At 38.4% G+C, this 23,923-nt stretch overlaps 1 protein-coding gene across 1 annotated transcript; it reads right to left on the bottom strand.

Annotated features, from left to right (window-relative positions):
* Positions 1-3,350: 3,350 nt before the first annotated feature.
* Positions 3,351-5,557, bottom strand: MAGEE2 (MAGE family member E2). Its single transcript, XM_047097819.1, has one exon. The coding sequence runs from the start codon at positions 5,435-5,437 to the stop codon at positions 3,866-3,868; it is 1,572 nt and encodes a 523-aa protein (XP_046953775.1). The 5' UTR covers positions 5,438-5,557; the 3' UTR covers positions 3,351-3,865.
* Positions 5,558-23,923: the final 18,366 nt, after the last annotated feature.

The raw sequence follows: 23,923 nt of genomic DNA, 5'->3' as shown, positions 1-23,923 counted from the left end.
AAGTGAGAGAGCCAACACTGGCCAGATCCAGAGTTCATAATTATTCTGATATACTGTACTCTCCTTATTATGTGCTTAGAGTATTTGCATGAGGCCTGGAACAGAAATGTCTGAGGGAGCCAGGGCCCACTCTGATCATTCTTTTTCAAATTTCTTTAAAACTAGCCTCAAACTCTGTCTGGAGAGAATTCCTTAAGACATTGCTGAGTACTCATTGAGGGGGAAGAGAAACTATGTAGAGTGAGAAAATCTCACTGTCTGGAGATCCCCACTAGGAAGGTAGGAGGAGACTGTGGGGTTCTTTTCTGACCCTAAAGGATACTTACAGCCTGGTCTAGATTGTTGGTATCAGAGGGTCTACAGGCAGCAATTCTAGGGCTGATAGAATTGCCTCGAAGTCCGCATACGCCAGTCCAGCTCAGCTTTTCCTTGAATTGTAACGCTCATTTGTGATGGCTTGAGTGTGTATACAGAAACTGATGGAGAGAAGGCAGGAAAAGTCTTCCCTAACCACCCATCTTCTCCAAAAGAGGACACTCCTGGGCCTCAGCAACTGAAAGTAAATGTATTCTCAATGTTTTCTTTCCAGGAAGGATCAAAGGGGAATCTGAATGGCAATGTATATGTTGGATGATGAACCCATATCTAACCAACACCCATTCTGCAAGCCCTAACTTGGCCAATGTTTCAATACTTGATATTGATGGCCCAAAGAGTCTGCAAATGAACTCAGGTTGTACCATTTTTCAAATTAATTCACACAGAGAAGAGGGATATTTGGTCCAGTGTTTAAAAGCTTAAGGGTGATTGTACATTGAATTAATTCATGCAGCATGTTCTGTAAGACTTGTTTACCAGACACTCACTTCCACCACTAGTGTTTCTCCTAGGGAGTGCTAATTCTAATATGGCATGTGTAGAAAGGAGAGTACCCAGGCCTCTCATGGCTTTCAAAGAAATGGCTGTAGCCACAGAGAGACTACATCCTTTCCCTCACCATAGGCATGTGCTCCATGCAAGTCTCACCTTTATTACTTCTGGGAAACTGCATTTGGCATCTGTGACATGGGCTATTTCCCACTTCTGTTTTTGCATCCTTAGCTCCCCTGGGCAAGGCATGAGCTCTGTCAGGTCATTGTTCTTTCAGGATTACAAAAAACATTGCCAAAAATTTCTATAGGTCCACAAAAGGTGACATTTGACTTTCCCTGGGTGAAAACAGATTAGGCTGAAAGCTTTCAGGAATAGGGCAAATTGGGGAAGACTCACAGGATAGAGTAGGGAGATTGGACAAAACTATGCTTTCTACACCTAGACAGCCCTCATGGAGCCTGGGTGATGGAACAAGGAAGAGACGGGAGAAATTTCAGCCTCACTTTCATCCTCCCCCAGAGGGCTATCGTCTTGCCCCTCCCATCCTGTCATGCAGCCCTTTCTTACATTTCTTGAGAATCAATAAATTTGAATGAAAACATAACACAAACTGGAGGGGGAGTATGATGCAGTGCACCGGAAAGAGTGTGAACTGTAGCCAAAGGCAGCCTTAGACTCTAATCCCAACATTCCCTGACTGGTTGCGTGACCTTTGGCATATGATTTAAGCCTCAGTTTCCTACAGTGTCAAATGAGGCTATTAAAACGTTTCTTTGAGAACTGGTGGAAAGATTAGAGCTAAAGGAGGTGAAGACCCAGCACAGTGCCTGGCACAAATTTATTACTAAAAAAGTTGGCAACTTTACACTATTGTTGGTCCAGATGCTACACCTTCCCCTTGACAGGTTTCTCTCCACTCGTATCCCCAGAAGAGCTTATGTTCTCGACATCCAGAAAATGCACTAACCCAAAAAATCAGAGCAAAAAAACTTGTAACGATAATCTGCTTGCCCCTCTCCCCGCCCCAGAAGCATGTACATATTAAGGGTCCACGGAGGCTAAAGAATGAGAGCTCTCAGCACACAGGCAGGACTCTACTTCAAGATCCCAGATTTTGAGTTAGATATTCTCCCGCCTCACAACTCCACCCCCAGCCTATTTTCCAGAACCCCTTTAGCTCTAGCTCTCTAGTTACTCATTTTCTCATTACTAGAAATCCTGCCCTTAGTGTTCAGTTTTTCGCGGAATGTTACGATAGGAAAGATCGCTGAGACCAGGTGGGGGTGTATCTCCCGGGCAACCGCGGAGTGGACATGCGCAGTGGCTTCCCCAAGCTGGCAGCTCTAATCTGACTTCTGCAGGCGGGGGGATTTGGAAACAAAACGGTTATCTCCCTTCTTTTTGTCCCTCCCCCGGCGAGACAGTTGTGTCATTCTCTTCCTGAGGCTGACTTAAATGTGAGGAAAGTCTTCTCTCATTTGTTAGGAGGTGGCAGTTTGGGGTAGCCCTTAATGATTAAATGGATGAAAGGGCAGAAAGCTTATGGGTGTCAGGGGGTGAGGAAACATAAAACCTAAACCAATGGCGGGCAATTCCCCCCCCCTGCGTAATAGATGACTTTCCATATAATATCCACTACTGAGCCAGGGCTCCCTTACAGAAATTGTTTTTTGCAGGCTCTCTGGGGAAAGTTTAGGGACAGCTGTGAGCAGGGTTAGAGGCTGCGTGAAGGATCAGGATGAAGAGAGCCAAAGTACTCACCTTAACAGCTTGGATGTGGAAGTAAACTGCAGTGGCAGAGATTGCTGGGTAGAGCTTCAGGTAGATTCTTCGGTCTGACCCAAGATCCAAGATCAGTTGCCTTCAGGAGAATCATTATTGGTTCCCAAGACCCACTCTCTGAGAATATGGGTCTTTGTTATCTCTGCCCCAGGCTTCCCTCTCCCACTTCCCCCTTGATCTCAACACTGTCTTTCTGAATCCCCCAAAAGGTGTTTTTACATACCGCCCCTGACTTCATCAACAATCCCTCCCTCCTCCTTTCCAATCTCAGGTCTTAGGAAAGAAGTCACTAAAGGAGAATTTGCCCTCAGCCCTACATAGCACCTCATACTCCCCTTCAACCACCTCACCCACTCCCCCACTAATCATTTGCTGGACACCCCTGCCCCTTCCCTAGCCCTTCTTGTGCCCCATTGCCTTCTCCACTGTCCCCTCCCAGCACCTACAGTTTAGTTGGAAGTTACTACTGTGGTCTCTCCTAGCACTCTGAGCTTACCCCTACTATATTACCACAGCAATAAAACATTTTCTGGTTTACTTCAGTGGCCCCTTCCCCTTAAGCCCTGGGTTCAGCTGGGTCTTCTTCACCCTTATATTCCCAGCACAAAGCATGTGCTCTGAGCATGGCAGGTGCTTAATAAATGTTTGTTGAATAAAAGAATCCTTAAGCATGGTGTCTAATTCATTATGCTTATATTTTTCACTACATTTGGAACAGCAAAGCAAATACAGGTAAATGCCAGCAATTTTTTTCTTACACAACAACAGTAGACACAAAGAAGGCATCCACAGATCAGTGATATTGTGTTTGATTTTGTTGTGTGTGTGTTGTTACTATTGTTACTTAACTTTTGCACCACAACATTTTACTAATTATTTTAAGCAATTAAAGAACATTTATATGTTCTCTTCCACATCATAGAAAGATGTAAACGTTACCAATACAATTTACACAGATATCTGAGTTTTATATTAAAACAAGACAGGGATAGCAAATGAGCAATTTAATTTATAAACATTGATCATGAACCTAATTCAAGGGTATATTGTAAGGGAGGGAATACTATTAGAAAGAGAACACAAATAGCAAACACAATGTATACGTTCCACCCCAGCCCTGACTGACTTGTGATTTGGGGCCCCAGTGCCCATTTCCCCAGGGCACCTATAACTGATGACACCCAACTAATGTGATACATTTTCCCAGATTTCACATGGGGCCAAAGAAGAACATGGCAGTTGCCTCAGATCTGACTCTGGCCTCCTCATCTTCAACAGCCTCCCTATATTGCTCTGGCCAGTCCTGTGGTCGCTTTCTGTACAGCCTGGCCATATACTCCAAGGCTTTCATTTTGGTAGTTTCAAGGTGAGCTCGAGGACCCCATAGAAGCTCATACTCAACTGGATTAGAGTAGGACAGTGGCCTGCATTCCAAGTAGCGCTGTCTCATAAGCTTGCAGGTGATGGCATGCTTTCTCCCTACATCCACACCAAATCTACGAAGCATGTTCCAAATGTTGGCCTCTTTGACGCGGTTGCCCATCAGGAAGATCAAACCCAAAATTGGCATCACATATTCTTGAGTGGGTCTCCCCAGGCTGTCTAACATCATTTGCTCTTCTTCTGATTCTGGTTGCTGGACAAGGAGGTAGATGTGCTCACTCGTATCAACCTCAATCAGAGAGAATCCATAGAACAGATCAAGGATTAGAGTAGCTCGACTGAGGATATTTGGGAACACTTCCTCAAATTCTTTGCCAGTGTGAGCCAGTAGCTCATCCTGATGTATAGGCAGCAACTCCTCAGTGACATTAATGGCCAACTGGACCAAATCATTGGCCTTATCGTTCATAGTGTCCTCTGACCAGAATTCCAAGCCAGCAGCCTGTCTTCTTTCTTTGGCTTTGTCAGCTTCCAGGGCCTTGTTATATTCTTCTGGCCAGCTCCAGGGTTCTTCATCATGGGCCTCTGCCACAAACTTCAGGGCTTCCATCTTTGTGATTTCCATGTGGGCTCTAGAGCCCCACAAGAACTCAAATTCGAGGGGATTAGTGCCATATACTGGCCAGTACTCCAAGAACCGCATGCGCACAAAGTCAGTAATGAGCAGGTTCCTTGTGTTCCCAAAGAGGTTGTTGATCCTCTGGGGATCACCCAGCAAATCAACCTTTAACAGCAGGTCCCAAATGGATGCTTCTCTTGCCCGGTTGCCATTCAGAAGGATGTGGCCTAGGACCAAGGCCAGGAGACCTGCCTTTGGCACATCCAAGGATTCTGTTATGCGATCAGTGGTCTGGAAACCCCGTTTGCTGATTAGGTTGTAAATGTCAGCCTGGGGATCAAGAACCCTAAGGTTCAACCCAAAGACCTGATCCAGGTGGGCTGAGGCTCGTCTAAGGATCTCAGGGAACTGATCTGAGTATTCTCTGAGGAACTCTAGCATCTCTGCTTGCTGGATAGAACCCTCGGTTTGGCTTTTCATTCGCATGAAATTCACCAAAGCAATTGACCTGTCTTCTAGAGGGTCGTGGACCCTGAGCGCCCCCAAACGTTGGGACTGCTCTTCAATTAGGACCTCGAGGTCATTTGGGTCCTGCGCAGTCTGGGAAGCGCTGGCATCCTGAGGGTTGATTAGCGCATGAGGGCACTGGAGGGCCTGGGGAACAAGCATGGAGGTCGGAGACCCATAGGCGTCACTAGCCTGCATCTCACCCTGACGGTCGCCGTAATCTGCAGTGGTCTCTGCGCTGCCGCGGCGCGCGTTCTGGCTTACCAGAGACATGGTTCCAGGAGTCAGCAGCAGGAACGGGGAAATCAGCAATCTGTCAGAGAGAGGATGGTAGGAGTCGGCGCCTCAGCACAAATCCTAAGCCAGAGACCCGGGATCAGGAGGGAGAGCTGGAGAGAGAAGCGATCTTTCTACACAACCAGTGAGCAAATGACCGCTAGCTTCTCAGTGCCTAGCTTTGCCGCAGCCTACGCAGGCGCAGTCTGGTTCTGCGGCATGGTGGCCACGCCCCGCTTCCAGTCCCCCACTCCTGCCCACTAGGGCTGCCAGGAAGACTAGGGTGGTTGAAGTGGTTGCTGCTGGATTAAAACATTTTAGAGCCGAGAATTCAAGAAAGGGGCAACAAACGGAGGTAAAGCAGAATTAACAAGGAATGAGAGATGTTCAATGACATCAGTTTTTCTGTGAGGTAAAAAGCGCCACGTTAACAGAAGATTCAAAGATGAAGAGGAGGATGCTAACAATGAGAATTATTTTATGGTTTCATTAATTTACCCACACACTCAGCAGACATTTCTTGAGTACATACCACGTCAGGCACAGTGCTGGGTACTAGGGATACACCAGAGGACAAACATAATGATTACCTCTTTCTGTATGGAGCTTACATTCTGGGGTAGGTTCAAACAACGGTGATAATAATGAGAGCTAACCTTTATGGAGCATGTACTATGTACAAGGCAATTTCTGGTACTTTCACTTGCCCCACATTAAAACACTTAATGTTAGCTATGAGGTAGCTACTCTTAATGGTCCTCATTTTACAGATGAGGAAACTGGGTCACAGAAGTGAATTTACCTGTTCAAAATCAGGGAGCAACAAATGGAAGAGAGGAGTATTTGAACACAAGTCTGTCAGAATCTCTGTCTCTGTCAGAATAAGTACGTTCTCTGACACCGTCTGCCATTCAAAGAATTTTTTTAACCCTATTCATTAAAAATGACTCATATAAGTTAGATGGAAATAGTTGCCCTAATGTAGGGTCAATTAACATATGGTATAAATACAGAAGGAGCAAGCATGGATTACAGCTTAGTTTGAGACGTCTTGGAATAGGGGCACATGTGGGGCGCCTGGGTGGCTCAGTCGGTTGAGCGTCCAACTTCGGCTTGGGTCATGATCTCAGTCTGTGAGTTCGAGCCCCGCGTCAGGCTCTGTGCCGACAGCTCGGAGCCTGGAGCCTGTTTCGGATTCTGTGTCTCCCTCTCTCTCTGACCCTCCCCTGTTCATGCTCTGTCTCTCTCTGTCTCAAAAAAATAAACGTTAAAAAGACATAAAAAAAGGAATGGGGGCACATGCGTCACGGAGAAACTGAGCTCTAAGTGATGGACAGGATGTAAAGGATATATAAGGGAATTCTAGGCTGAAGGATCAGCATCAGAAAAGTCCCAGAGGTGTGAAAGTACAAAATAAGTTTGCAGTGCAGCTGATTACCCAAAGTGGCTACAGCCAAAGTATACTAGTATGAGTGGGAAATGAGGATGAAGGTGGTGAGCCAGGAATGATTGGATTTCCTGTTTTTTCACTAAGCAGTATAACAGAACTGGTTGGAGTCCCACAAGGTGAGAATGGAAACACCAGAAAAGGGCCTGGTTATTTAGAGGTCGGTCATGTGTTTGGGGAAGCATAATCCAAGCACTTTGACCAGGAAGAGGGGTCAGCTGCTTTATCTTCAGGGAATGCTACCAAAATAATTGTGCTAAATCCTAGCTCTCAACCATCAAGCTACTCGGTAAAATAGTGGGAAAGGAAAAAATATTACATAGGGTTGCCATTTGCAGCCTTCCTTAAATTCTTGGTGGTAATAAATACTGTAACAGTTATCCTGTGCCCAGGGATTTCTTCAGAAAGCACTACCTTCACATGTGGAAGCCAGACAATTACCTCTGAAATTTTCTATATCTCAGATGTTCTCTATCAGTTGCAAAGCAGGCAGTTCAGGACCATGGATTTGGCCAAACTGGGGTAAAGAGAACAATGTTTATACAACTGAATATGCATGTTCTGCAAGGTAGAAGTGTGTGGTTTGTGTGCTGATTATATCTTAGGAGAATCGTGTGGAAAGCAGCACCATCTTTGAGCTACCAAAAAGGTATAATTGAGATCAGATCTGATGGGATCCCTCAGTTTGGTCTTTCCATTTCCCTAGGAGAGCTCCATGTTCTTTGTCTCAGCAGGTGTTGCCTGGCTAGAATTTTATTCTTCAGTCATAAAAGAAAAGAGATATGTATTTTCCTGAAACCCAGTTCACAGTTTGTCATGAGTTGAAGCTTCTACTAACACTCCATCTAATAACAAAAACCCAACATTGAATGGAAACATTTTACCTCTAAATAACATCCTAATCTGATTCCACAGATTTCAAGTCCTTCACAAATTGGTCCCTACCTGGCTTTCCATCTTCATTTTTATCCCCCAGCATTTCCATCCATGAATTCTGCTTCCAAGCCACATTTAGCTACACTCCTGGTCCCAGCCATTTATATTCTACTGGTCTCTGAAGTAGTTTTAGTTCTTGCTAAGTGAAAAATTAAGGAGTTGTGACTGTGAATGTGACATATGGTGTATTTTCCACTCTAAGTGTGAATTAAAAAGATAGGATCATACTCATCATTCTGAACTTCTATCAGCATTTTCTAAACTCCTTTTGCAATTTAAAACCATGAATACCCTAATTTCCACATATGAGTGAAATCATATGGTATTTGTCTTTCTCTGACTGGCTTATTTCACTTAGCATTATGCTCTCTAGCTCCATGCATGTTGTTGCAAATGGCAAGATGTCATTCTTTTTATGGCTGAATGATATTCCATTATATATGTATGTATATATGCCATATCTTCTTTATACATTCATCTATCTATGGACACTTGGAATAATTTGGCTACTGTACATAATGCTGCAATAAACACATGAGTGCATATAGCCTTTTGAATTAGTGTTTTGTATTTGTGGGGTAAATACCCAGTAGTGCAATTACTGGATCGTAAGGTAGTACTATTTTTAATGTTTTGAGGAGCATCCATACTGTTTTCCACAGTGGATGCACCAGTTTGCATTCTCACCAATAGTGCACAAGGATTCTTTTTCTCCACATCCTTGCTTTCACTTGTTTCTTGTATTTCTAAATTTTTGTTTTAATTCCAGTTAGTTAACATACAGTGTTATATTAGTATCAGGTGTACAGTATAGTGATTCCACAATTTCATATATCATCTGGTGCTCATCACAACAAGTGCACTCCTTGAACCCCATCGCCAATTTAACCCATTCCTCCACTTCCCACTCTGGTAATCATCAACATGTTGTCTATAATTAAGTCTGTTTCTTCATTTGTCTCCCACCTTGTCTTGTTTTTTCCCTTTGCTCATTTGTTTTGCTTCTCAAATTCCACATATGAATGAAATAATACTGTATTTGTCTCCTCTGACTGACTTATTTCACTTAGCATAATACTCTCTAGCTCCATCCACATGCTTGAAAATGGCAAGATTTTATTCTTTTTTATGGCTGAATAATATTCCGTTATTACTATATTACTATGCCAATATTACTATATACTGTCAATAATGCTACTATAAATATAGAGGTGCATGCATCCCTTTAAATTAGTGTTCCTATGTTCTTTGGATAAATAAACAACAGTACAACTGCTAGATCATGAGGTATTTCTACTTTTAACTTTGTGAGGAACTACCATACTGTTTTCCACAGTGACTACACCAGTTTGCATTCCCACCAACAGTGTAAGAGAGTTCCCCTTTATCCACATACTCGCCAACATCTGTTGTTTTCTGTATTGTTAATTTTAGCCATTCTGACAGGTATGAGGTGATATCTCATTGTAGTTTTGATTTGCATTTCCCTGATGATAAGTGCTGATGTGCATCTTTTCATGTGTCTGTTAGCCATCTGTATGTCTTCTTTGGAAAAAAGGTCTATTTATGTCTTCTACCTGTTTATTAAGTGGATTACATAAGTTCTTCCTTTCTATCTTTCTTTCTTTCTTTCTTTCTAATTTTTCTTTTAATTTTATTTTTTTAATTTACATCCAAATTAGTTAGCATATAGTGCAACAATGATTTCAAAAGTAGATTCCTTAATGCCCCTTACCCATTTAGCCCACCCCCCCTCCTACAACCCCTCCAGGAACCTCTGTTTGCTCTCCATATTTAAGAGTCTCTTCTGTTTTGTCCCCCTCCCTGTTTCTATATTATTTTTGTTTCCCTTCCCTTGTGTTCATCTGTGTCTTAAAATCTTCATATGAGTGAAGTCACATGATATTTGTCTTTCTCTTACTGACTAATTTCGCTTAGCATAATACCCTCCAGTTCCATCCACGTACTTGCAAATGGCAAGATTTCATTCTTTTTGATTGCCGAGTAATATTCCATTGTATATATATATATATACCACATCTTTTTTATCCATTCATCCATCAATGGACATTTGGGCTCTTTCAATACTTTGGCTATTTTTGATAGTGTGGCTATAAACATTGGGGTGCATGTGTCCCTTTAAAACAGCATACCTGTATCCCTTCTTTATATATTTTGGATACTAACCCTTTATCAGATATATTCATCTGCAAATATCTTCTCCCATTCTGTAGGTTGTCTTTTATTTTGTTGCTTCCTTTGCTGTGCAGAAGCTTTTTATTTTGATTTAGTCCCAATAGTTTATTTTTGCTTTATTTCCCTTTATCTAGAAAAATGTTGCTAGAGCCAATGTCAGAGAAATTACTGCCTGTGCTCTCTTCTAGGATTTTTATGGTTTCAGGTCTCATATTTAAGGCTTTAATCTATTTTGGGTTTCTTTTTTGTGTATGGTAGAAGAAAGTGGTCTAGTTTCTTTCTTTTTCATGTAGCTTTCCAGTTTTCCAATACCATTTATTGAACAAACTTTTCCTCATTGCATATATTCTTGCTTAATTAGTTGAAGATTCATTGACCATACAACTGTGGGTTTGTTTCAGGGCTTTCTATCCTTTTCTACCGATCTATGTCTCTGCTTTTTGTGCAAGTACCATACTGTTTTAATTACCAGATTTGTTGGATAACTTGAAATTTGGAATTGTGATACCTCCAGATTTGTTTTTCTTTTTCAAAGTTGTTTGGCTATTCTTGGTCTTTTGTGGTTCCACACAAATTTCAGGATAAATTGTTCTAGTTTTTAAAAATTATGTATTAATTAGTGAGAGACAGAGCATGAGTGGGGGCAGAGAGAGAGGGAGACACAGAATCTGAAGCAGTCTGCACAGAGCCCAACGCGGGGCTCGAACTTATGGACCACGAGATGATGACCTGAGCCAAATTCGGATGCTCAACCGACTGAGCCACCCAGGTGCCCCTAATTTGTTCTAGTTTTGTGAAGAATGCTGTTGCTACATTGATAGGGATTGTATTAAGTCTGTAGATTGATTTGGATAGTATGGACCTTTTAACAATATTTGTTATTGTAATCCATGATCATGGAATATCTTTCCATTTGTTTTTGTCACCTTAAATTCCCTTCTGAATGTTTTATAGTTTTCAGAATAGAGGTGTTTCAGTAATTTGGCTACTAGGCATTTCTAGGCATTTTGTTATTTTTGGTATAATTGTAAATGTAACTACTTTCTTAATTTCTCTTTCTGTTACTTCATTATTAGTGTATAGAAGTTCAATAGATTTCTGTGAATCAATTTTGTATCTTGTTATCTTACTGAATTCATTTGTTACTTCTAGCAGTTTTTTGATGGGGCTTTTAGGGTTTCTATATAGAGAATCATGTTATGTGCAAATAACAAAATCGTCTCTTCTTCCTTATCAATGTGGATGCCTTTTATTCCTGTTTCTTGTCTGATTTCTGTGACTGGGACTTCTAGTACTATGTTGAATAAAAGTGGTGAGAGTGGACATCCTTGTCCTTTCCCTGACATTAGAGAAAAAGCTCTCAGTTTTTCCCCATTGAGTATGATGTTTGCTGTAGATTTTTCATATATGGCCTTTATTATGTTGAGGTATATTCCCTATAAACCTACCTTGTTGAGGACTTTTTATCTTGAATGTACATTGCACTTTGTCAAATGCTTTTTCTTCATCTGTTGAAAAGATTATATGATTTCTATCCTTTGTTTTGTTGATGTGGTGTATCACGTTGATTGATTTTTCAAATATTGAATCATCCTTGCATCCCGGGAATAAACCTCACCTGATAATGGTTAATGATCTTTTTAATGTATTGTTGTATGTGATTTGCTAATATTTTGTTGAGGATTATTGCATATATGTTCATCAAGTTTATTGACCTGTAGTTTTCTTCTTTTGTGGTGTCTTTGTTTTTGCTATGATGGTAATATTGAATGTGTAGAATGTATTTGGAAGCATTTCTTCCTTTCCAGTTTTTGGAATAGTTTGATGAATATAGGAATTATTTCCTCTTTAAATGTCAGGTGGAATTCACAGATGAATCCATCTGGTTCTGGACTTTTATTTTTGGGTAGTTTTTTGATTACCAATTTAATTTCATTATTTGTGATAGATCTGTTCATATTGTCTATTTCTTCCTGGTGCAGTTTTGCAAGGTTGTATGTTTCTAGGAATTTATCCACTTTTCCTATGTTATCCTGTTTATTGGCATATAATTGCTCATAGTATTATATTCCTTTGTATTTCTGTGGTGTCACTTGTTACTTCTCCTACCTCATTTTTTTATTTTATGTATTTGGGTCTTTTTCCCCCCTATATGTTTCTATAAGTGTTTATCTATTTTTTCTTTTCAAAGAACCACCTTATGGTTTATTTGACTTTTTCTTTTATTTTTTCTCTCAACATCATTTATTTCTGCTGTGATCATTCTTATTTTCTGTCTTCTTCTCACCTTCAGCTTTGTTTGTTCTTTTTTTCTTGTAAAGTTAGATTGTTTGTTTGAGGTTTTCCTTTTTTTAATGATAGGCCTGTATTGCTACATACTTCCCTCTTAGAACTGCTTTTGCTGTGTCCCAGAGATTTTGGACCATTGTGTTTCATTTTTAATTTATATCCATGTATTTTTTATTCCTTATTTAACTGATGCATTGCCCCATTTGTTGTTTAGGGTCATGTTGTTTGGTTTCCAGGTGTTTGTGGGTTTTCAGGTTTTTTGTTTGTTTTTTTGTTTTGCTTTTTTTTCCTTGTGATTTTATTCTAGTTTTGTACCATTGTGGTTGGCAAAGATCCATGGTATGATTTCAATCTTCTTAAATTTATTGAGGCTTGTATCTCAGCCTAACATGGGATCTATTCTGGAGAGTGTTCCGTGTACACTTGAAAACAATTTGTATTCTGTTCTCTTTGGATGGAGTGTTCTGTATGTATCTGTTATGTCCATCTGGTTCAATATGTCATTCAAAGACATTATTTCCGTATTGATTTTATGTCTGGATGGTTTATCCATTGATGTAAGTTCAGTGTTAAAATCTCATACTATTATTTTATTACCATTAATTTCTTTCTTAATTTCCATTAACATTTGTTTTATATATTTAGGTGTTCCAGTGTTGGATGCATAGATATTTACAAATGTCATATCCTCTTATTGGAGTGATACTTTAATGTAATGCCCTTTTTTGTCTCTTGTTTGGCTTTGTTTTAAAGTCCATTTTTTCTGATGTAAGTACTGATATCCTGGCTTTTTTTTCACTTCCATTGCATGGTTAATATTTTTCCATCCCTTCACTTTCAGTCTGTATGTGTCTTTAGGTCTTTCTTAGGCAAGTCTCTTGTAGTCAGTATATAGATGGGTCTTGTTCTTTCATCCATTCCACCACTCTGTGTCTTTTGATTGGAACATTGAGGACATTTACATTTAAAGTAATTATTCATAGTTGTGTGCTTATTGTCATTCTTAAAATTTGTTTTCTGGTTGTTTTTCTAGTTCTTAGTTCCTTTATTCTTCTCTTATTTCTTTGGTTTGATGAGTATCTGTAGCGTTTTGTTTGGCTTTCTTTCTCTTTTGTGTGTGTGTATCTATCATAGATTTAGGGTTTGTGGTTATCATGACGTTCCTATATACCATCCTAAATGAAGAGCAGTCTCTATTAATTTGATGGCCATTTAAGTTAATACACATTCTAAAGTAAAATAAAAAGAACAAAGAAAAAAATCTTCCTTTTTCTTTTTCCCCTCCTCTTCCTTTTATACTCCCTTCTCCACATTTTAAGTATATGTTGTCATATTTTACATCTTTTCATTCATATTTCTCTTACATCTAATTGTGGTCATTTCTTTTCCATTTAAAGAAGTCGCTTTAACAATTCTTATAAATCTGGTTCAGTAGTGATAAACTTCTTTATCTTTTGTTTGTCTTGGAAATTTGTTATCTCTCCTTCAAATCTGAATTATAACCTTTTTGGGTAGAGTATTCTTGATTTTAGGTTTTTTTCCTTTCAGCACTTTGAATATATTATGGAAGTCATTTCTGGTTTGCAAAGTTTCTGCTGAAAAATCAGCTGACAAGCCTTATAAGGTTTCCCTTTGAGGTATCTTTTTGTAGATTTCTTCTTTTAAGATTCTCTATCTTTAATTTTTGACATTTTAATTATTATGTGCTATGCTTTTTACCTCCTTGGGTTTATCTTGTTTGGAAATCTCTGTGATTCTTGGACTCGGATATCTGTTTTTCTCCCTAGATAAGGGAAGCTTTCAGTTATTATTTCTTCAGATAACTTTTATACACCTTTCTTTCTCTCTTATTCTCTTGGGATTTGCAGATGTTTGGTTGATGTTGTCTAAGAGATCTTTTAATTGATGCTTTATTTTTTTTTCTTTTTGCTGTTTAGCTTGTGTGCTTTCCATTACCCTTTCTTCCAGATCCTGAAACCAATATTTCCCTGTATGTTAACTAACTAAAATTTTAATTAAAAAAAGGTTGGATGTACTTAAAAAAAATAAAATTTATGCTTGTGTTTTTCCTATGCTTTTATTCTTATAATTGATTTTTAGTTTCATAGCATTGTGTTTAGAAAAGATGCTTGAGGGGGCGCCTGGGTGGTGCAGTCGGTTAAGCGTCCGACTTCAGTCAGGTCACGATCTCGCGGTCCGGGAGTTCGAGCCCCGCATCAGGCTCTGGGCTGATGGCTCGGAGCCTGGAGCCTGTTTCTGATTCTGTGTCTCCCTCTCTCTCTGCCCCTCCCCCGTTCATGCTCTGTCTCTCTCTGTCCCAAAAATAAATAAACGTTAAAAAAAATTTAAAAACAAAAAAAAAAGAAAAGATGCTTGATATGATTTCAATTTTCTTTTATTTTTCTTTTTAATTGAAGTATAATTGAAGCATATTATATTAGTTTCAGATGTACAACATAATGATTTGACAATAATATACATTATTAAATGCACACCCTGATATGTACCATCTGTCATCAGACATTATTTTATAAATATTATTGACTGTAATCCCTATACTTACTTTTCATCCTTATGACTTACTTATTTTAAAACTGGAAATTGATACCTCTTAGTTACATTTACTTATTTTGTATTTACCTCACACCAATACCCTCTGGCAACCAGTAGTTCATTCTCTATATTTTTGAGTATGTTCTTCTTATTGTTGTTTTTGTTTGTTTGCATGTTTACCTCTTTAGATTCCACATATCAGTGATGTCATATGGTATTTGTCTTTCTCTGTATGGCTTATTGCACTCAGCAAAATACCTCCTAGGTCTTTCCATATTGTCATAAATAATGACATTTTTTATAGGTGAGTAATATTCCACTCTTGTTTAACCATTCATGTATCAATAAGCACTTAAGTTGCTTCTATATCTAAGCTACTGTATAGCTATCTAGGCTATATCTAGGCTATTGTAAATAAAGCTGCAATATACATAGGGGTGCATACATCATTTTTATTGAAGTACAATTAATATACAATGGTATATTAGTTTCAAGAATTGATTCAACAATTCTATAAATTACTGAATGCTCACTATGATAAATGTAGTCTTTGTCTCACACCACACACTGATACTAAAATACTATTGACTATATTTTCTATGCTTTACCTTTCATCTCTGTGACTTATTTATTTCCTAACTGTATGACTGTACTTTTAAATCTCCTTTATCTATTTGACCCATCTTTTCACTCACCTCCCCTCTGGAAATAACTGGTTTGTTCTCTGTATTTAAGAGTTTTCTTTGTTTTTGAGATTACACATACAAGTAAAATCATATGGAATTTGTCTTTCTCAGTCTCACTTATTTCACTTCACATAATATCCTCTATGTCCACTCATATTGTCATAAATAGCAAGAACTCATTTTATGGCTATTTAATATTATATATGTATATCACAATTTTGTCCATTTATACACCAATGGGCACTTGAGTTACTTCTATATGTTGGATATTATACATAATGCTGCAATAAACATAGGGACGAGTATATTTTCTTGAATTAGTGTTTTAATTTTCTTTGGGTAAATACCCAATAGTGGAATTACTGGATCATATAGTGTTTTTCATTTTTAAGGAACATCCATGCTGTTTTCTACAGTAATGAAAACAGTTTACATTCCTACCAACTGCATAAGGGTTTCTTTTGCTCTACATCCTCGCCAACATTTTGTTGCTTCTTGTCTTTTTCATTCTAGCCATTTTAACAAATGTAAGGTGTCTCTTACTATAGTTCTGATTTCAGTTTCCCTGATTATTGGTGATGTTGACATTTTTTTCATGTGCCTGTTGGCTGTTTAACTTCTTTGGAGAAATGTCTATTTGTGTCTTCTGTCCATTTATTTTTTGGTGTTGAGTTGTAGAAGTTCTTTACATACTTTGGATATTATCCCTTTATTAGATGTGTCACTTGTAAAAGTCTTCTTCTGTTCAGTAGATTGCCTTTTCATTTTGTCTGGTTTCCTTTCCTGTGCTTTTTATTTTGATGTAGTCCCAACAGTTTGCTTTTGCTTTTGTTTCTCTTGTCTTAGGAGACATATATAGAAAATGTTGCTAAGGCTGATATCAAAGAAATTATTGCCTATGTTTCCTTCTGGGAGTTTTATGGTTTCAAGTTTCATATTTAGGTAATTAATCCATTTTAAATTTACTTTTGTCTATGGTGTTAGAAAGTGTCCAGTTTTATTCTTTTGCACATACCTGTCCAGTTTTCCCAGCACCATTTGTTGAAGAAACTTTTTACCATTGTATATTCTTGCTTTTTTTTGTAATAGATTAATTGTGTTTTATTTATGGATTTTCAATTTTGTTCCATTGATCTATATGTCTCCTTTTGAGCCAGTAACATGCTGTTTTGATTACTACAGCTTTGAGTATAGTTTGATATTTGGTGTTGTGATACCTCCATCTTTGTTCTTCTTTCTCAAGATTGATTTGACCTCTTTCTCAAATTCATTTGAGTAGACGTTGCTGCTCAAGGTCTTTTGTGGTTCCATACAACTTTTAGGATTTTTTTGTCCTGATTCTGTGAAAAATTCTATTGGAGTTTTGATAGGGATTGCATTTAATCTATAGATTTTTTGAGTAGTATTGACATTTTAATAATATAATTATTCCAATCCATAGGCATTGTATATCTTTCCAATATTTGTGTTGTATTTAATTTATTTCATCAGTATTCTATAGTTTTTCAAGTATAGGTCTTTTACATATTTAGTTAAATATATTCCTCGATATTTTATTCTTTTTGATGCACTTGTAGATGGGATTCTTATTTTTATTTATTTCTCTTTCTGCTATTTCATTGGTAGTATGTAGACATGAAACAGATTTCTGTATACTGATTTTGTATCCTGCAATTTTACTGATTTCATTTATTAGTTCTAATACATTATTTTTGGTTTTTATGGTTTTCTATATATAGTACCATGTCATTTGCAAATTAGTAAAAGTTTTATTTCTGCTTTGTCAATTTGGATGTCTGCCACTTCTCTTTCTTGTCTGATTGCTATGAGTAGGAATTCTAGTACTATGTTGAATAAAAGTTCTGAGAGTGGACATCTTTGTCATGTTCTTGATTTTAAAGAAAAATTTTAGCTTTTCAACATTATGATGGTAGCTGTAGGTTTGTCATATATGGCTTTTTTTATGTTCAGGTATGTTTCTTTTATGCCCACTTTGTTGAAAGACTTTATTATGAATGGATATTTAATTTTTTCAAATTCTTTTTCTATATATATTATAAAGATCATATGTATTTTTAATCCTCTATTTTGTTAACATGGTGTATCACAATGATTAATTTGAATATGTATATATTCATCCTTGTATTCCTGGAATAAATCCCACTTGATCATCGTGAATTAACCTTCTAATGTATGTTTGAATTCCATTTGCTAATATTATGTTGAAGTGTTTTGTTTTTGCATCTATGTCCAACAGGAATATTGGTCTGTAATTTTTTTTCTTTGTAGTGTCTGGCTTTGTTGTCAGGATAATGTAGACCTCACAGATTGATTGTGAAAACATTATTTCTTTTTCAAATGTTTTTAGGAAGAGTAGATATTAACTCTTCTTTAAACACTTGGTACAATTTGCTTGTGAAGCCATTTGGTCCTGGACTTTGGGAGTTTTGTTAATTAAAAATTCAATTTAATTACTAGTAATCAGTCTGTTCAGATTTTCTATTTCTTCCTGATTCAGTTTGGAAGATTGTATGTTTCTTGAAATTTGTCCATTTCTTCTAGGTTCTCAAATTTGTTACCATATAATTTTTTTTTATATATGAAATTTATTGACAAATTGGTTTCCATACAACACCCAGTGCTCATCCCAAAAGGTGCCCTCCTCAATACCCATCACCCACCCTCCCCTCCCTCCCACCCCCCATCAACCCTCAGTTTGTTCTCAGTTTTTAACAGTCTCTTATGCTTTGGCTCTCTCCCACTCTAACCTCTCTTTTTTTTTTTTTCCTTCCCCTCCCCCATGGGTTCCTGTTAAGTTTCTCAGGATCCACATAAGAGTGAAACCATATGGTATCTGTCTTTCTCTGTATGGCTTATTTCACTTAGCATCACACTCTCCAGTTCCATCCACGTTGCTACAAAAGGCCATATTTCATTTTTTCTCATTGCCACGTAGTATTCCATTGTGTATATAAACCACAATTTCTTTATCCATTCATCAGTTGATGGACATTTAGGCTCTTTCCATAATTTGGCTATTGTTGAGAGTGCTGCTATGAACATTGGGGTACAAGTGCCCCTATGCATCAGTACTCCTGTATCCCTTGGGTAAATTCCTAGCAGTGCTATTGCTGGGTCATAGGGTAGGTCTATTTTTAATTTTCTGAGGAACCTCCACACTGCTTTCCAGAGCGGCTGCACCAATTTGCATTCCCACCAACAGTGCAAGAGGGTTCCCGTTTCTCCACATCCTCTCCAGCATCTATAGTCTCCTGATTTGTTCATTTTGGCCACTCTGACTGGCGTGAGGTGATACCTGAGTGTGGTTTTGATTTGTATTTCCCTGAGGAGTGGCATTGAGCACTTTTCATGTGCCTGTTGTCCATCTGGATGTCTTCTTTAGAGAAATGTCTATTCATATTTTCTGCCCATTTCTTCACTGGATTATTTGCTTTTCTGGTGTGGAGTTGGCGAGTTCTTTATAGATTTTGGATACTAGCCCTTTGTCTGATATGTCATTTGCAAATACCTTTTCCCATTCCGTTTGTTGCTTTTAGTTTTGTTGATTGTTTCCTTTGCAATGCAGAAGTTTTTATCTTCATGAGGTCCCAATAGTTCGTTTTTGCTTTGAATTCCCTTGCCTTTGGGGATGTGTCAAGTAAGAAATTACTGCAGCTGAGGTCAGAGAGGTTTTTTTCCTGCTTTCTCCTCTAGGGTTTTGATGGTTTCCTGTCTCACATCCAGGTCCTTCATCCATTTTGAGTTTATTTCTGTGAATGGTGTAAGAAAGTGGTCTAGTTTCATCCTGCATTTTGCTGTCCAGTTCTCCCAGCACCATTTGTTAAAAGAAGATATAAAGAAATGGAAAGACATTCCGTGCTCATGGATTGGAAGAATAAATATTGTCAAAATGTCAATACTACCCAAAGCTATCTACACATTCAATGCAATCCCAATCAAAATTGCACCAGGATTCTTCTCAAAACTAGAACAAGCAATCCTAAAATTCATATGGAACCACAAAAGGCCCCGAATAGCCACAGTAATTTTGAAGAAGAAGACCAAAGTGGGAGGCATCACAATCCCAGACTTTAGCCTCTACTACAAATCTGTAATCATCAAGACAGCATGGTATTGGCACAAAAACAGACACATAGACCATTGGAATAGAATAGAAACCCCAGAATTAGACCCAAAAAATATGGCCAACTTATGACAAAGCAGGAAAGACTATCCAATGGAAAATAATTTTTTTAATTTTATTTTTTATTTTTTTAAATTTACATCCAAATCAGTCAGCATATAGTGAAACAATGATTTCAGGAGTAGATTCCTTAATGCCCCTTACCCATTTAGCCCGTCCCTCCTCCCACAACCCCTCCAGGAACCCTCAGTTTGTTCTCCACATTTATGAGTCTCTTCTGTTTTGTCTCCCTCCCTGTTTTTATATTATTACAATGGAGCATTACTCGGCAATCAAAAAGAATGAAATCTTGCCATTTGCAACTATGTGGATGGAACTGGAGGCTATTATGCTAAGTGAAATTAGTCAGTCAGAGAAAGACAAAAATCATATGACTTCACTCATATGAGGAGTTTAAGAGACAAAACAGATGAACATAAGGGAAGGGAAACAAAAATAACAAACTCCTTTAGTTTTTGTTTGTCTGAGAAACTTTTTAACTCTCCTTCTATTCTGAATTACAGGCTTGCTGTATTCTTGGCTGCATATTTTTCAGATTCAGCACGTTGAATATGTTTTTCCACTTCTTTTTGGCCTGCCAAGATTCTGTGGACAGATCTGCTGTGAACCTGATCTATCTTCCCTTGTAGATTAAGGATTTTTTTCCCTTGTTGCTTTCATGATTCTTTCCTTGTCTGTGTGTTTTGTGAATGTGACTATTATATGTCTTGGCCATGGCCAGATTTTGTTGAATTTAATGTTTTTTTTTCCTTTTTAGCACTTTGAATATATCATGCCAATCTCTTCTGGAGTGCAAAGCTTCTGCTGAAAAATCAGTGATAGCCTTATGGGATTTCCCTTATGTGGAGCAATTTGCTTTTCTCTTGTTACTTTTAAGATTCTCTCTTTATATGTAATCTTTTTCTGTTATTTTTTTTCAACGTTTATTTATTTTTGGGACAGAGAGAGACAGAGCATGAACGGGGGAGGGGCAGAGAGAGAGGGAGACACAGAATCGGAAATAGGCTCCAGGCTCTGAGCCATCAGCCCAGAGCCTGACGCGGGGCTCGAACTCACGGACCGCGAGATCATGACCTGGCTGAAGTCGGACGCTTAACCGACTGCGCCACCCAGGCGCCCCTTTCTGTTATTTTATTATGTGTCATCATGTGGACCTCTTTGGGTTCATCCTGTTTGGTGCTCTCTGCCTTTCCTGAACTTGGATATCATTTCCTTCCCCGCTTTAAGGAAGTTTTCAGCTATTATTTCTTCAAATAAGGTTTGTACCCCCTTCTCTCTCTTCTTCTTCTGGGACCCACATAATATGAATGTTAGTACACTTGTCCCAGAAGTTCCTTAGCCTATTCTTATTTTTATTTCTTTTTCCTTTTTGATGTTCTGCTTATGTGTTTTCCACTTTCCTGTCTTCTAAATCTCTAATTCATTCTGCATTCTCTAACTTACTGTTGTTTCCTTCTAGTGTATTTTTTATTTCAGTTATTGTGTTCTTCAACTCTGATTACTTCCTTTTTATGTTTTCTCTCTTTGTTGATGTTCTCAATGAGTTATCCCCTCTTCTCTCAAGTCCAGTGTGCATCTTATGACCATTACTTTGAACTTTTTATCAGTTAGATTGCTTATTTCTGTTTCTTCTAGTTCTTTTCTAAAGTTTTACCTTGACCTTCATTTGGGGCATATTACTCTGTCTCATTTGTTTGACTTTTTGTGTTGGTTTTTATGAATTAAGTGGAACAACTGCTTCTCCTAGCCTTGAAGGAATAGCCCTGTATAGGACAATTCCCTGTATAGACTACATTGCCTTGTGGGTCTGGGCAGCTGTCTGGAGCTATAGAAGGCATAGGCTGGGGGTCCTGGGCCATTCCACACCAGGTCAACACTGGATGTATAGCTATTGCTGAAGCAAGCAGAAACCAAGTGGTCCTGTGGTGCTCTTCACAGGGGATCCCCTGGTAGTTTGGCTGGAGCTGAAGTGGGCACAGCCTGTGTTGTCATGAGATGCTCAATGCTGGTGATTCTCTGGCGGGACAGCCAGGGCTACAGTGATATGAACTGGGGGGTCTTCGGGTATTAGTTGCAGGGGACACTCTGACAGTATGGCAGGAACTGAAGTTGTACAGTCCACAGGTCCCAGGGCATTTTATGCCAGTGCTACCCTTGTGAGATGGCTGAAGCTGAAGAAGGCACAAGCTAGGTGGGGCACTCAACACAGGAAGAATGGCTGGAGCTGAGGAAAGCATGTGTTGGAGAGGTCTAATTGTGCTCTGTTTGTATGTGGGGAGGGTCTCTGGAGGATAGCTAAAACTGAAGCAGGTGTGGATTGGGTTTTCTCAGGATTCTTGTGCCTATACCACCTTGATTTAATGGCCAAAGCTGCAGTGGGTGCTATTTGGTGTTGTCCCAGTGTACACTGCACTAGGGCCACCTCAGTGGGATGGCTGGAGCTTAGACAGGCATGGATAGGAGCCACTTTGGGGGGATGGCTGGAGTTATTTTGAGCTAGGGGCCCAGGGATCACTAAAGTGGCAGGCTGACCAGGGCACCTGGACCCTGCTTCTATCTATGCTGTCAAGGTGGAGAGGTAATATGAACAATGTTGCTTACCACACCTCCAACACCAGAAAGCATTCCTGCAGTTTCCTTAACATTTGGCAGACACTCTAGAATTAGTTCTTTTCTAGTCTATTTGCTCTTTATTTTTTTTTAAATTTTTTTTTCAATGTTTATTTATTTTTGGGACAGAGAGAGAGACAGAGCATGAATGGGGGAGGGGCAGAGAGAGAGGGAGACACAGAATCGGAAACAGGCTCCAGGCTCCGAGCCATTAGCCCAGAGCCTGACGCGGGGCTCGAACTCCCGGACCGCGAGATCGTGACCTGGCTGAAGTCGGACGCTTAACCGACTGCGCCACCCAGGCGCCCCTAGTCTATTTGCTCTTTAAACTGCAGCTTTTTTCTGTGGCTTATGGAAAGCAAATCTTCTGGCAGTCCCTCTGCTATCCCTCCCTACTACAGTTTAGAGCATTGGAGGTGGTTTTCTTGTTGTTATCATGTCTCCTTATCTCCTGCTGCTCTCTATGCGGTCACTCTATCCTTTTGTTATCCAAAAGTTGTTCAGTAAGCTCTCAGTTCTTCAGGAGAAGTTCTATATGTAGGTGTAGATTTGGTGTGTCCATGAAGGAGGTGTGTTCAGGGTCTTCCTACATTGCCATCTTGTTCCTCTCTTGTATCAGTCTTGTTTTTAAATATGACTATGTTTCTTTTTGTTTGAAAATATACTCAATTATTAAAAGATATTTATATTGACATGTTTTAATTATAACCAACCAATGAAGTTAAATTCCTTTTCGGTCATTTTTTTATATTATGTTTTTAAAAATAAAATCTATCATGACTGTTTTGACTTAACTAAAATTTAGAGATTTGGGGGCAAACCTAGTTATTTTTATTGTTTTTTTTCTTTTACAAGGCGAATGAGCAAATGTTTTTTGTCTGAAGTTCACTTTTGGAAATTCAATGGTAGAAAAGAATAATTTTATTATTCTGAATTTGAATCCTAATTTTGGACAAAGAAAATCAAGAAAAAGTTCAGGGAATAGATAAGTAACAGGAATAAAAGGTATAGTAAAGGGAATATAGTTAATGGTATTATAATAGCATTGCATGGCGACATATGGTAGCTATGCTTGTGGTGAGCAGAGAATAACATATAGAGTTGTTGATGTTGTATACTCAAAAGTAATGTAGCATTGTATGTCAACTATGCTCAAAATGTAAAAGAAAAATTTCAGAGTAATTCAAGAAGCACTAAGTTAACAGAGTAATTTGGTGACAGAAATTCTACTAGTCTGGGCATGAAATAACAAAATAATGTAGTCATTTTATAAGAGAAAATAACCAAATTCTAATGTTACCACTTTGGTACATTATTCATATAGGAACTTATATTAAAGGATTCATTAATATGCCTTTGTGTTTATGCACTTAAGCATACACGTATATATAAATATAGTAATCAGTTATAAATTAAAGATTTTAGCTATAGCCTTAAAATATAATTAACTGAACATACTAAATAAATAATATATATTATTAAATTTACCATTTGAATTAACTGTAACAACCTTCTTAAACAGAAAATCATAGCCATTATTTTGTATATATTTTTTGGATTTC

This window comes from Lynx rufus, unplaced genomic scaffold, assembly GCF_022079265.1.
Source record: "Lynx rufus isolate CCGP_SWC_20201006 ecotype Redwood Valley unplaced genomic scaffold, mLynRuf1.p SCAF_42, whole genome shotgun sequence".
NCBI lineage: Eukaryota > Metazoa > Chordata > Mammalia > Carnivora > Felidae > Lynx > Lynx rufus.
This window is presented reverse-complemented; position numbering and strand designations above follow the sequence as displayed.